Genomic DNA, 15,538 nt, shown 5'->3' on the forward strand with positions numbered 1-15,538 from the left:
AGTCCAAGATGTTAGAGACCTCTGGCAAGCGAGTTGCCGCACAAGCTGCCAACATATGGCGCATAGCCAACACTCAAGCGCTCCTCGCTCGCTACGATAGAGCGCACTATGACACATTGGAGCAACTACTCCAACATCTCCCTGACCAATACAAAGAAGGGGCAGAAATTCTCATCAGAGAGGGACAGCTACTCACGAATGCTTCCATCAAGTGTGCACTAGATGCCGCTGACACAGCTGCCAGGGCCATAAACACAAGCGTCATGCTACGACGACATGCCTGGTTGCGAATCTCCGGATTCAAGCCTGAGGTGCAAAATAATATACTCAACCAGCCTGTCAACCCCGACTATTTATTCGGGCCGGAGGTTGACACCACCCTTGAGAAGATAAAAAAGGACACGGACACTGCAAAGTCCATGGGTGCTCTCCAAACTCAGTCCTTTCGGAGCGGCTCCTTTCGTCGCCCCGGAAACAAAGGAGCAGGTAGAGGACAGGGGTCACAACAAACATATAACAAAGGCAATACACAGACCACCTACGATAAAAACACCCGAGGTGGATATCGTGGCACCAGTACAAAGGGCAGAGGACGCGGCTACGGCAACACCAGGTCCTCCCCCAAGAACAAGCAGTGACGCCCTCTCCCTTCCTCCCGACCACATAACACCTGTCGGGGGAAGGCTACAACAGTTCCTGTCCACGTGGAACTCCATCACCACGGACAGGTGGGTCAAAGATATTGTCAAATACGGTTACTGTCTGGAGTTAACCTCCACTCCACCCACAATACCACCAAGAAACCGTCCTATGTCCTCAGAGCACTTAACGCTCTTACAGCAGGAGGTACAAAGTATGCTCCTAAAAGGCGCTATAGAGGTCGTACCCCTCCACGAGCAGGGTACGGGAGTGTACTCCCTCTACTTCTTAATACCAAAAAAGGACGGGTCACTCAGACCTATATTAGACCTGAGACCCCTGAACCGGTACATTCTTTCCGAGCACTTTCACATGCTCACTCTCCAGCAAGTCCTTCCGCTTCTCAAGCGGGGAGACTTCCTAGCCACGCTGGACCTCAAGGATGCGTATTTCCACATACCCATTCACCCCTCACACAAGAAATACCTCAGGTTCACTGTTCAGGGGCAGCACTACCAATTCAAAGTCCTTCCCTTCGGCGTGACAACAGCGCCCAGGGTTTTCACGAAGTGTCTAGCTACTGTGGCAGCACATCTACGGAGGCAGCACATACACGTCTACCCCTACCTAGACGACTGGCTCGTTCAAGCGAAGTCAGCCCAGCAATGTGCCAGCCACATGTCCCACACCATTCACCTTCTTCACAGTCTGGGATTCTCACTAAATTACCCAAAGTCCCATCTCCAGCCCGCACACGTACAACAGTACCTAGGTGCGACCATAGACACTCTGGCGGCCACAGCTCAGCCAAATTTAGTGAGGATCAACAGCATGCAACTGCTGATCTCCAAGTTCAAACCCCAACACTCACTTCCAGCGCGAGTGTTCATGCAGTTGATAGGCATGATGGCCTCCTGCATTTTCATAGTCCCACACGCGAGATTACATATGCGCCCGCTTCAGGAGTGCCTAGCACGTCAGTGGAATCAGGCACAAGGACAGTTGAAAGACCTAGTGTTGGTGATCGGTCGGGCATACAACTCTCTGCATTGGTGGAATCCCCAAAACCTCTGCAAGGGCCGACCGTTCCAAGAGCCTGTTCCACAAATAGTACTGACAGCGGACGCGTCTCTCCAGGGATGGGGAGCTCATGTACTCCACTACACAGTGCAGGGACTATGGACAACACAACAGAAGAAGATGCACATCAACCTTCTGGAACTGATGGCAATCTTCCTAGCTATGAAAGTGTTCAAAGTACATCTGTGCAACAAGGTCGTGTTGATCCGGACGGACAACATGACCGCAATGTACTACATACAGAAACAGGGAGGAACACACTCTCCACAGTTGTCTCATGTGGCTCAGAGCATGTGGAAGTGGGCCATTCAGAGGAACATGTTCCTCATGGCAGAACACCTCCCCGGCAAGGACAACCAGATGGCGGATCTGCTCAGCAGACACAGCCACCAGATGCACGAGTGGGAGTTACACCCATCAGTACTCCAGCCGTACTTCCAGCAGTGGGGTCATCCAGAGATAGACCTGTTCGCCACAAGCGAAAACGCAAAATGCCAAAGCTTTGCCGCCAGGTTCCCACATCCGCAGTCGCAGGGCAATGCGATATGGATGAACTGGTCCGGCAGATTTGTGTACGCTTTTCCCCCAGCGCCGTTGATACCGCTGGTGGCTCGCAAACTCAGACAACACTCCCTGACACTCGTCCTAGTTGCTCCTACGTGGGCACGCCAGCCATGGTACACCACCTTCCTCGAACTTTCCGTGGTGCCGCATCAAAGTCTGCGGATCAAACCCGCTCATTTGACGCAGAACCATGGAGAGATTCAGCACCCGGATCCGCAACAGCTGAACCTGGCAATCTGGCTCCTGAAGTCCTAGAGTTTGGCTATCTCAACCTGCCACCTGACTGTATGGACATCATCAAGGAGGCCAGGAGACCCACTACGAGAGCTTGCTATGCAGCCAAATGGAAAAGGTTCGTCATTTATTGCAGTAATAATGACATTAACCCGCTGGACGCATCCATACAAAACATCATTTGTTACCTATTACACCTATACCGATGCAATCTGGCGTACACCTCTATACGTGTCCATTTGACCGCAATATCAGCCTATCTGCAAACCAGGCAGCACCTCTCACTATTCAGAGTGCCTGCCATCAAAGCATTCTTGGAAGGACTCAAACGAGTCATTCCACCTAGTCACCCACCGGCTCCAATGTGGAACCTCAACCTGGTCCTCACACGCCTAATGGGTCCACCCTTTGAACCTCTACACTCATGCGAGATTCAATTCCTCACCTGGAAAGTAGCTTTCCTGGTAGCGATCACTTCCTTAAGAAGAGTTAGTGAACTCCAGGCACTAACCGTTCAAGAGCCATTTATACAGGTTCACGCCAACAGGGTCGTACTACGTACCAACCCCAAATTCATGCCCAAAGTAATATCGCAGTTCCACATGAATCAGACTATTGAACTGCCCGTTTTCTTCCAAAACCCACAAACTGTCGCAGAAAGGGCACTCCATACACTAGATGTACGGAGGGCCCTCATGTACTACATCGACAGGACTAAACCCTTCAGGAAGACAAAACAACTGTTCGTTGCCTTTGCCCCGCACCACAAAGGTAACGCCATCTCCAAAGCAGGGATAGCCAGATGGATAGTTAAGTGTATTCAAATCTGTTATCAAAAGGCAAAACGCACATTAACTATTCCCCCACGAGCCCACTCAACACGTAAGTTAGGGGCCTCCATGGCTTTTCTAGGAAATATTCCCCTGCATGATATATGCAGAGCAGCCACATGGTCCACTACACACACATTTACCAAACACTATTGTGTAGATGTGCAATCAAAACAGCAGGCAGCTGTAGGACAGGCTGTTCTCAAAACTCTTTTTCAGACCGCTGCAGCTGGCACGGGTAGCCGCCGCTAATAGAGGGCACTGCTATACATTCTATGCACAGATATGAATTCAGCAGCCCACATGCCTCGAACTGAATATGCTACTTACCAGTATGCATCTGTTCTTGGCATGTAGGGCTGCTGACATTCATATCGCCCTCCCTCCTCCCCGGCGCCTGTCGCAGCTGCAGCTCTCAGAATTACTGTAAAGCATGGTCATCACTTACTGTATCCACTCCATCACTGCCACAATGGCGAAAAACAATCTGAGGATGGAGGGGATGCCCATGCGCACTGTAGTCCAGGGGAGGAGTCACCTATCCAAGGATACTTCAAAGACTCTTCCAGGACAACAACGTGCAAACATCCGGACCCAACACTAGGCGGCGATCTATGCACAGATATGAATGTCAGCAGCCCTACATGCCAAGAACAGATGCATACTGGTAAGTAGCATATTCAATTTTCCTTTCCTCCATAGGTTAACATAGACTGTGTTTCTTGGAAAAGTTTCTAAGTGGGGAGTTTGAAAACCTAAAGAAATTCTTTAAAACTGTACTATTTAAACAAAATGATTTTACTTACCTGTTTACAAGAAATGTCCCAGAGTAGTATCCAGGTATACTACTCTGAGTAAGAAAAGTAATCTAAAAAGTAACTTACCTGGTATTTTACTGAAAAGCCCATTCAAGCCTATCTACTGGCTTGCTTGGTTCTAGAAAATAAAATAACTAAAAGAATATTTTTATACAAAAATAATTGGTCTGAAGTTCAGTCTTTTAGTGTGTGAATTCATTTGCTGACTGAGTGTGTACAACAAATGCTTAGCACTGTCCTCTGATACAGCCTTACTGCTCGACCACACTACCACACATAGAGAGTGAGGTGCTACCTAACTTTACCTCTGCCTACCTTTGGGGTTCCACTGGACTCTGTGCACACTATACCTCATGTTGGTATAGTATATACAGAGCCAGCTTCCTACATTACTTACCTTTAGAGTGACTACACCCTTTGTATGTCGCCTTCTTTTTGGCAAGGGGGCATCAGCTAATCCTAGTGGCTAATATCCTTCCATCCAATATGGAGGATTGTCTAAGGAGGGGGTGACTTCAGCTTTGGACACCTTAGGGGTGGTCCTAGCTGAGAGAGAACACACCTCTCCTGCTTACTATTGTCCTGCCGGACTTGCTGCCAAAAGTGGGGCTTGGTACGGAGGGTTGGGCATCTCCACTAGCTGGAGAGGCCCTGGCTAGGATAAAATATGGCAGGAAGCCTATGAAGCTCACCATCCTTCAATTATGTTCCTGCTTGGGAGTAGGTGTGATGCATCTCCACCCAGAGCAGGCTTTGTTTCTGACCCACGAGAGCGCATGGCTCCACCCTCAGGGTTCAGACACATGTCTGAAAGTGGCAGGCTGGTGCAGACCAGTCAGCTGCACACCGGAGAGTTGGTCATTTTTCATGGGGCATCTCTAAGACGCCCTCCGAGTGCATTTTACAATAAATCCAACACTGGCATCAGTGTGGGTTTATTATGCTGAGAAGTTTGATATCAAACTTAGTTGCATTCAGTAAAGCCATCATGGAGCTGTGGATTTCGTAATGACAAACTCCTAGCCCATGTACTCTAAATTGCTTCAGCGCACTTACAATGTCTATGAATGGACTTAGACACTGTAGAGGCATATTGCTTGTGCCCTAACCTATGGCATAGTGCACCCTGCCTTAGGGCTGTGAGGCCTGCTAGTGGGGTAACTTACCTATGCCGCAGGCAGTGGTTTGTAGGCATGGCACACAGGTATTTGTGCCATATCGACCCTTCAGTTTTAGCACACAGCACACAGTCTGAAATGGCAGTGGATATGTGTTTAGTGAGGGGTCTCTGAGGGTGGCACAATATATGCTGTAGCCCTTAGTGACCCTCTCCATTCACAAGGCCCTTGGTACCAGGGGTTCCTTTTACTAGGGACTTATATGTGTGCCAGATGTTGTAGAAAGTGGGTTTCTGTTGCAGTAACCCCCCCACTTTTTACCAGACTGCTGATGCACTTTTTCTTGGTGTGTCCTGGGTCCCTGCCAATCAGGTTGCCAGGGCCTGTGTTCTTTCCTAAAAAAAAAAAAAACAATTGGCATCTCTGGCCACATGTCAGCTCCTGGTAAATGGTACCACGGGTACCCAGGGCACTGTGACCAGAGAAGGCATCTAAGGGCTGCAGCACTTATTGTGCCACCTTCAGAGGCCCTGTACACTGACACTCACACACTGCCTTTGCAGACTGAGTGCCTTGGTGCAGAACAAAGTGAAGAGTCTACATGGCACACATCCCTGTGTGCCATGCCCACAAACCACTGCCCTGGCATACATCAGTCACCCCTCTAGCTGGGTGCCCTCTGCTAGTGGTGAGGGTACAGGTGCATGAGCCCTGTACCCCTACAATGCCCAAGTCAGTTCCTGGGCACTGTAAGTGCAGTGCTGCCATTAAGAGTATATGGTGCTGGGAGTTTGTTATTACGAACTCCATAGCACCATAATGGCTACACTGAAGACTGGGAAGTTTGGTATCAAACTTCTCAGCCCATTAAACCCACACTGATGCCAGTGTGGGATTTAATGTAAATTGCACAACAGAGGGCATCTTAGAGATGCCCCCTGAAATTCGACCAACTACTAGTGACCTGACTGAGTGGCTGCTTAGGCTGCCACCACCAGACACGTTTCTGGACCCCTGGGTCGAGAGCTCACTGCTCTCGGGGGGGCCTGAAACAATGCACATCCTGGGACAAGGTGCCAAGCCTCATCCCCCAGGATGGGCAGGGTTCACGAAGGAGAGACTTCAAAGGCCTGCCGCCTTTGTGAGCCTCTCCAGACCATTTGTTGCTTTCAGTAACTGGTCCCCACTGGTTCTAAACCCCCCCCCCCCCCCCCCCCCACACTTTGGGCGGGAGAACCGGCTGGAAAAACAAGTGAGGCAAAGAGGTGTGCCCCCCTCTGCCGACTCCATCCCTCAGGTGGGGGAGGCGAGGTGAAGCACAACCTCGCGCCCCCGCCATCTTGAGGATGGGGGGACTCAGCCAACCTGGGATATTGAAGATGGGGAGCCCTGCCCAATCAGGACTAGGCTACTGCCCCCCTCCCACTGGAGAGTGGCAGAATAGGGGGTGTACCCCCTGCAAGACATCTGTCAGGCGGCCACTTGGGCCTCGTTGCATACTTTCAATAAGCACTATTGCCTTGACAGTCAGGTCCGGAGAGACGGCTTCTTTGGCCATTCAGTTCTCCGTGACTTTGTGGTGTAATCTCACTTCGCAGACCCGCCACCGGGACTGGTATTGCTTGGGTATGTATTCTAAGGTAAAGAACCTATCACTAACGTGTCTCTTTCAGATGCACAAGTTACTTGTGTAACGATATATCTGTAAGAGACATTAGTTAGTGATATATAGTTACACAAGTAAGTAACTTGTGCCTTCGGTCGACAACGGGAGGAGAACAAAGAAGCTTCAGCGGCACAAGAGGAATCCCTATCGATCCATGATTCCAATCCAATGACGACTCGACCACTCTTTAGCTTCCACTGAAGCATCGGACAGTAAGTGCTTATACCCCTGATTCTAAGCCCAAAGCATCGGCTTTGACTGAAAAGACTGCTCATGGTCCATCACTGCACAAAAGCCATGGCACGCACCGAAAAGTTAATTTGAAAGTTCCGCACTCCGTCTCTGTTACAAAAATTTGGCCTGAAGCAGGATCTTTCTCCTCCTCGACATCTGGCTCTGCTGCCCCTCTATGTTCATTCTCAGCATCGAAACAAAAACAGTCAAATGTGGATCCGACCACAGCTCCAACTGAACACAAGCTTCCTCCACCGAAATGCTTCATTTTCGGACGAACTCTCCACCGGAACTGCTCCTCGAACAATTTTCAAGAACGACTCGATCTGAAACACAAAAGGCTTCAGATTTAGCCTGGAATTAAAAGAATAGTGCTCCAACCAGCAAAACAGCAATCTTCTAAAGAGCAGTTGTCTTTTGAAGGGGCTTTAGATGTTGCTACTCAACCTCTAAAAAAGAAGAGGAAGGATGCTTCCACTAGCCCATTGCACAATCCCATCTTCACCTACCCCACAAACACCACCTCCACCTCCTACTCCACCGCCTCACTCACCACAATTATCTGAGGCAGGTGACTTGTCTCCTCGCTCACCAATTGAAGATGATCATTGCGTTCCACAAAACATACATCTAGGGATGCTTGGGGTGACTATGACATTGAACTACAAGGGGATACAGACCTTGATCTATATCCCACATGACCACCACATGATGATGCCTCTGCATATCAGGATATATCAGTACGTGCAGCAAGTTTCCACCAGTTCCCCTTATATAAGGATTCAAGGATTTTCTTTTTGAGACTGTGTCTAATGAAAGAGGGGACTAGTATTTACCATTACCTTAAGTCATGACACGTCATGCAGACTACATTTTTAAAGACCCTGTCAAAGTGCTAATCATAACACCACACAGTGACAAAAAAATGCAAGGCAGCATCATCAGATTCTACCTTTATTAAAGGTCAGTTAACCCTAGATTCTTTAGTAGTCACAAATGCATGGAAAAGGGCTAGCTCCCAAACATTAGGAGATGCACCACCTCCAGAAAAAGAATCTAAATTAATAGAGGCGTCTGGAAAACGTATTGCTGCACAAGCTGCAAATTATTGGCATATAGCCAACAGCCAAGCTCTATTACCAAGATACGACAGAGCCCACTGGAACGAAATGGAGGGCCTCCTCCAACACCTCCCAAAAGAGCACAGAAAAAGGAGACCGGAAATTGTTAATGAGGGAAACCTCATTACTAATTATTCCATTAACTGGGCATTAGATGCAGCTGACATCACTGCCAGAGGTATAGACACTAGTATTCTCTTACGTAGGCATGCATGGCTAATGGTATCTGGATTAAAGACCGAGGTACAACAGGCTGTTCTGAATCTACCTTTTGATTAAAAAAATCTATTCAGACCTCAAGTGGATACGGCCCTTGAGAAGATGGAAGATGAGAAAAAGGAGACAGTGGCTGCAAAATCAATGGGGGCTCTGCAAATGAGTACATATCGTAGTTCCTTTCGTAAGCCCAATTACAAACAAGGTGCAAGATTTGCCACCTCAGACACCACTGGGTAAACAGACAAAACCCAAGTACAATCCTCTTCTCCAAAAACCTTTTACAGAGTTTCTTACAGAGGCAATAATTTTAAAGGAAGAGGTAGAGGTAACAACACCCGTTCCTCCAAGACGAATAATAATAATAATACTTTATATAAATAAATACCATAAAGGTGCAGATCAAATACATCATAATATAAAAACAAAACAATCAACAGGTTAAAATGATACATGCTCGATCCTTCCATGAGTGGAAACCCCTTATCACATGAAATTCATATTAAAGACCAATGAGAGGCTAACATCGCGGGCCACAAAAGTGCATATAAAAAACATCAAAATTGAGAGAGGAACATAATAGTTTGACAGCTTAGAATTGATATATATTCGCTCCCATCACAATTAAAAGAACCTTCCCCTCTTCAAACTCATCCTTTTGTTTTTTGGTGCCTTTTAAAAACTGGTATTACGAGCCACATTTGTTCATTTGGTACCTCTTGTACGAATAACAAACAATGGTTTACTTACCATTCCCCCAGACCACTTAACACCTGTTGGGGGACGTCTTAAACTATTTCTCAACACTTGGAAATCAATCCCAACAGATCACTGGGTGTTTCATATTAACCAACATGGTTACTGTCTGGAGCTCATTACAACTCCTCCAAATATTCCACCTCGTAAACACAAACTGTCCATTCTACATCAAACTCTCTTGCAACATGAAATAACAGCACTATTACAAAAAGGAGCAATCAAACCAGTTCAGAAACAGTTTCAGGGAGCAGGATATTATTCACTATACTTTCTCCTTCCCAAAAAAGATGGATCCTTACAACCCATTCTCGATCTCAGACCATTAAATCATTACATCATATCAGAACACTTCCACATGGTCGCCCTTCAAGAGATCATTCCTTTATTACAAAATGGAGACTTCATGGCTGCCTTAGATCTAAAGAAGCAAAAGGGGAAAATGGTGGACGGGATGCTAAACATTCCCCCCAGTCACAAATATCTTGGTTTAATCCATCGTTCTTTGGCTCACCACGCTACTCCTGTTTGGACCCAGCCATATGCAAATCAATCTTGACCCTGTTCCTCATGGGAATAGTCCAGCCCGAACTGTCAAGCCAGGTGCTCCCTGGATCAGAAACAAGCATCCTGGGACCGGTTTCGGGGCATCACCCCTCATCAGCCAGGCTAACTTGAATCCAGTGGCGCAGTGAGCACAGGACCCACGTCTGGGCCTGCCATTCCGGGCGACAGAAGCAAAAGGAACAAAGGATGGAGTGAATGCTAATCTAAAGGACGCCTACTTCCATATACCTATTCATGCCACTCGCAAAAAATACCTCAGGTTTCAATTTCAGGGAAAATATCAATTCAGAGTTCTTTCCTTCAAGTTTACCACTGCACCAAGAGTATTCACAAAATGCCTAGCAGTGGTAGAAGCACATCTACGCAGACAAAACATTCACGTCTTTCCCTACTTAGATGACTGGTTAATAAAAGCAAATGGCCTCACCCTTTTGAAACGCAATACTCAACAAACCCTAACTTTATTACATCAACTAGGATTAGCCATCAACCTACAAAAGTCGCATCTACAACCAGCCACCATACAATCTTACCTAGGGTCTATGCTCAACACGCATTGAGCATTGGCATATCCAAATGCTGGCACACGCAGTCTAGTAACATTATTTCAACAGTTTCAAAAAGGTAGTCAAATTCCAGCCAAAACAGTTCTGCGACTTCTACGAATGATTGCATCTTGAATTTCCATAGTACCACATGCCAGACTACTGGATACTTAAGTTTACCTCAATAATGTATGGACATTCTTGAAGAAGCTCGCAAACATACTACAAGACAATGTTATGTGGCTAAATGGAAAATATTTGTTGTATTCTACTACAAACAAAACATCAACCCTCTTCAAGCAAAAGTACAAACAATAATTACTTATTGCATTTACAAGCTACAGGGTTGGCATATACTTCTATACGATTATACCTTGCTCCTATTGCAGCCTATTTGCAAAATAGGCAGCACTTCTCATTATTCAAAATCCCCATTATTAAAGTCTTTATGGAGGGACTTAAGAGTCATTACTCCAAGACGTCCACCTGCACCAGCATGGAACTTGAACATTGTATTAACAAGACTCATATGTCCTCCTTTTGAACCTCTACATTCTTGTTAATTTCAATACTTATCATGGAAACTTGCATTTTTAATACCTATTACTTCACTTTGAGTTAGTGAAATTCGGGCATTAACACTTGAGGAACATTTTTTTCAACAACATAGAGACAAGGTAGTACATAGAACAAATCCTAAATTCCTAGCAAATGTAGTTTTCAATTTTCACATTAATCAATCCATTGATTTACTGTTTTTTTCCCCAAAACCAGATTCTGTTGCTCGAAGGGCATTTTAGATGTCAAGGGCCCTAATGTATTATATTGACAGAAATAAATCTTTCAGCAAAACAAAGCAATTGTTTATTGCCTTCGCACCTCCTCGTATGGGAAAAGCAATTTCTAAATCAGGCATTTCAAGATGGATAGTTAAATCTTTTACCTGTTCCTCCTAAAACTCACTCCATTAGGAAAATAGGAGCTTCCACAGCTTTTTTAGGGAATATTTATATTGCCTACATTGCCTGCATGCCTACAAAGCCCTCCATGGCACATGACCAGCATAGCTGAACCACTGCCTCTCATTCCACGTACTCACCAGACTCCCCAGCTCCACCCAACTGGCCTTGGCCACCGTCCCACAAGACTAGAACCGGAGGAAGATCCTTCTCTTACCTTGCCGCCAAGACCTGGAACATCCTGTCTCTCCACCTCTGGCAGTCCCTGTCGCTGATGCAGTTCCGGATGGATCTCCAGAGCTGGCTCTTCGACTGAACCCCAGCACCCAGACAGATCAACAGCACCCTCCCCCAGCACCTTGAGACCCTCACGGGTGAGTAGCCGCGCTATACAAACCCCTGATTGATTGATTGCTGATATTTGCAAAACAGCAACATGGTCCACTCCACACTTTCACAATACATTGTGTAGAGGTCTTTGCATGGCATCAAGTCAATGTTGGTCAAGCAGTACTTAGAACTCTTTTTCAAACAACTGCAACCCCCACAGGTTAACCACTGCCAAGGGAGAGGGACTGCTTTACAGTCTTTCTATGCAAAGCATGTGTATCTACAGCACACATGCCTCGAACGGATTATGTTACTTACCCTGCAAGCATTGTTTCTGGGCATGTAGTTCTGTAGATTCACATGCACCAACCCTCCTCCTCCAAAAAATCTTGTGTATTATAGGTTGCAGTTCAAACACTGTATATACTTGTATCATACTACTGCATGGCCATAACATTATTGATATATATATATATATATATATATATATATATATATGTGTGTGTGTGTACCCACCGAAAAACAAGATGGCGTTGATGACCATGCACAGTATTACCAAGAAGAGGAGTCCCACGGCCTTGTGACTCGAAGAAAACGTATTGGAACAAAAACAACTTGTAATCCTCCGAGCCCAACACTAGATTGGGGACTTATGCAAAGCATAATAATCTACAGCCCCACATGCTAAGATCAGATCCTTACAGGGTGAGTAATCTAATCCTTTCTGCATAGGTCTCGAGTTTCTTCTTGTGTGTGTCTCATTTATTGAGTCTCTCTGTACCAGAAATGCTTAACACTACCCTCTAACAAGCCAAAACTGCTCGCCCACCAGTGGCCTAACAAAACTTGAGAGGCCCCCCTATAGGTATTTGCTATGGACCCCCATGCTCTAGACCCAATCCGAAGCTCTCAGGCCATGGGCCTGCCAGTGCCGTATGGGCTTCCAAGAGCTCCGGGCCACCGACACCGCGGAGGCCGTGGGTGCTTTTGTTACGCCACTGTCGCCCAGGCCACCACGGAAAAGAGCATTTGCGATTATTAATTTAAGCCCTGTAAGATAATAATAATAAGGGTTGTCTGGACTTTCTACATAGTGTACGTTATTTTTGTACACTACATACAAATCCAGCTTCCTACAGGCAGCACTTGACCCTCTGCGATATTGCCACTCAGGCTCTTGACCATCAAAACTGTTTTTCTAGTGGCCATAACATCGGCTAGGAGGATCAGCGAATAAATGGCGCTCTTGGCACACCCTCCAAACACTACCTTCTACCCGGACAAGTTGGCTCTCTGGACAACTGTCTCCTTCCTTCCGAAGGTTGTGAATGCCTTCCAAGTAGGCCAAAACATCACCCTGCCTGCTTTCTTAGCTCCACCTCATCCCTATAAGGAGAGGATAGATCCCACCGTTTTTATCCAAAAAGCGTGTTGTACTACCTAGACCATACAAAAGACTTTCTGATAGACAGTGAACCCTTCATGGGGTATGTAGGAGCTAAGAGGGGAAAAGCTGTGCAGAAGCAAACCAATTCTATTTGCAGGTTGCAGCACATCAATGACTGCTACGCATTGGCCAAGAAGCAACCCCCTGAGGTTTTGGGTGCACCATCACCAGAGCTAAGATTGTGACCAAATTAACCTATGGAGTTCCTGTCCTGGATATCTGTCAGACAGTGACATGGGCATCATTGCACATGTTTACCAAACACTACTGCCTGAAGAGTCAGTTCAATGGTAGGCACTTCGCTCGTTCGGTCCTACAGAACCTTTTGATTTAGAATTGGTTTTGCAGACCCACCTCCTGGCAAGGCATTGCTTGGGTATGTATTCTAAGGTAAGGAATCTGCGGGTAAATGTCTATCACATGAACAAGTTACTTACCTTCGGTAGCACCTTATCTGGTAGAGACTCTATCTAGCTGCAGATTCCTTACCAACACTCCTATCCTCACCGCTCTGCGAGCCAATTCAAGTATCAGGGACACACTTCTCAGGGCCTTAGCTTTTTCCACATCAGTAGTCCGTTCTCTTCGTGGCTCTGTGCTTCTGATGTGGAAAGTCCTGAAAGTAACTGATGAAAGGTACCACGCACAGCACTTCCGGAGCAGATGCCGACAATGGCGCGGAGCCAAAAAGCGCCACCTACTGCCATGCAAGGGTACTGCTGAAAAATTTTCCAGATCCTGCCTGACGTCTGGGGATATTCTAAGGTAAGGAATCTGCAGCTAGAGGAAGTCTCCACCAGATAAGGCATTACCAAAGGTAAGTAACTTGTTCAATGCGTAGGCATTGAATAGCAAATGACTATGGCTCATGAGATAAAGTTAGGATTCCAAGAAAAGGATACACCAATGTTTCATTCTTTGACCAACAGAAATGTTGTACGTTTATTATCTGATAGGCTTTTGAATGAGGGTCAGATAGAACACAGGTCGAAATGCCTTGACATGTGACACACTTTTTGTGCTATTCTTAATAGTGAGGTAGCCAGACTCTAGGACTTGATTGCTTCTTTTAGTTGGCATTATTGCTAAGTGGTTTACAGTATTCTGGCATATAATGTTTTCAGTTGACTGGAAAAGACTGCTCTCAATTTGCTTTTTTGTTTTGGTAAATTATTAACTTCCCCTAGTAATAAATATGAAAATAAGTTCGATTACCTTCTTGTTTTAGCCGTTACATATTATAGAACTGTGTTCATGTTCCCAAGAAGTAGGTGATTTGCCTTTACAAGTCCATATTTCTGGGAAAATGCTTTCAGCATCTTTGTTGAGAAGTGACAGGATCGTTCCAGTTAAGCGTCATCTGTTCAACAAATGCTTCTGTAATAGGGTTTGTTCAGTACACTTTTTCTCTCCATTTCGGCTTTTTTTTTGTTACCACTGACAAGATAGATTCTCCATCAGCAGATCACTACAAACATATGGAAAGCTGTTTGCTTCTTGGAAAATTGTTTGTTGCTTCCAAAAGAAGATTTTGAGGCAGCTGTGAAATAAGGAAGGTCCACACTTGGAAATTAATTTTGTCTACATTTCTAACACTTGCGGAAATGTTCAAAACTTAGTAGCGTTTATTTGAAGTAAAACAATGAATACAGGCCCTGCATCTCTTATTTGTTAAGTTGATGAATTGTAAACATAATGTTGTATTGTTTTGATGACTAGTATTCAGACTTGCATATTTCCTTTCTTTGCAGAATGAGCTAGATAATGTATCAACTCTGTTGGAAGAGGCTGAGAAGAAAGGTATTAAACTAGCCAAGGACTCTGCCAGTCTAGAGTCTCAGCTGCAAGACACTCAGGTGAGAATTTGTCTGACAAGAGAGTGCCACCATAATTTATATATTTTGATCCAAAGATGTGTTTGTCCTACTAAACAGACTGTAATTGCACTCTTTAAGCCTTAAAGAATGTCTCCCATGTGCACTCGGGTATGATGATCAAAAAGTTTATGTAACTGTAAACAAAGCTTCAAATGTTTTTAGGTATCAATGTTTTTTATTATTCGCAAAGTTCGTCATTAATCAATATGGTTCAATAGAACGCACGTAGAAATCCTTTGAATTACTCTTCATTCAAGATTTTTTAATGCCCAATGCATTTCGGGCCTGAAAGCCCTTCATCAGGGGCTGACATGCTGTAAATGAGGGGATAAGGTATCAGCACACTGTAACAAACTTATAATGTGTACACGAAATAATGTTAAGCACGTGTCTCTTGTGAAAATTTAAAAAATATTATCACGTGTTTCATGATTAAATGGGGAAGGAAGTTGTGGTAATGGTTCGTGCCAAAATTTAAACCCATGCACTGTAATCACGTGAGCACTCAAACGTAATGATTATAGTGATGCCGTATGT

General features: G+C 45.5%; 1 protein-coding gene across 4 annotated transcripts in view; it reads left to right on the plus strand.

Annotated features, from left to right (window-relative positions):
• The window catches only part of MYH10 (myosin heavy chain 10), a 1,171,079-nt gene that overhangs the window by 935,504 nt on the left and 220,037 nt on the right, over window positions 1-15,538 (plus strand). For all 4 annotated transcript variants that reach the window (XM_085616842.1, XM_085616841.1, XM_085616843.1 and 1 more), the window contains one exon: window positions 14,876-14,980. In XM_085616842.1, the coding sequence (XP_085472968.1) occupies window positions 14,876-14,980 (105 nt within the window). The remainder of the gene's footprint in view (window positions 1-14,875; window positions 14,981-15,538) is intronic.

The sequence above is a fragment of the Triturus cristatus genome, chromosome 7 (genome assembly GCF_964204655.1).
Source record: "Triturus cristatus chromosome 7, aTriCri1.1, whole genome shotgun sequence".
NCBI classification, from domain to species: domain Eukaryota; kingdom Metazoa; phylum Chordata; class Amphibia; order Caudata; family Salamandridae; genus Triturus; species Triturus cristatus.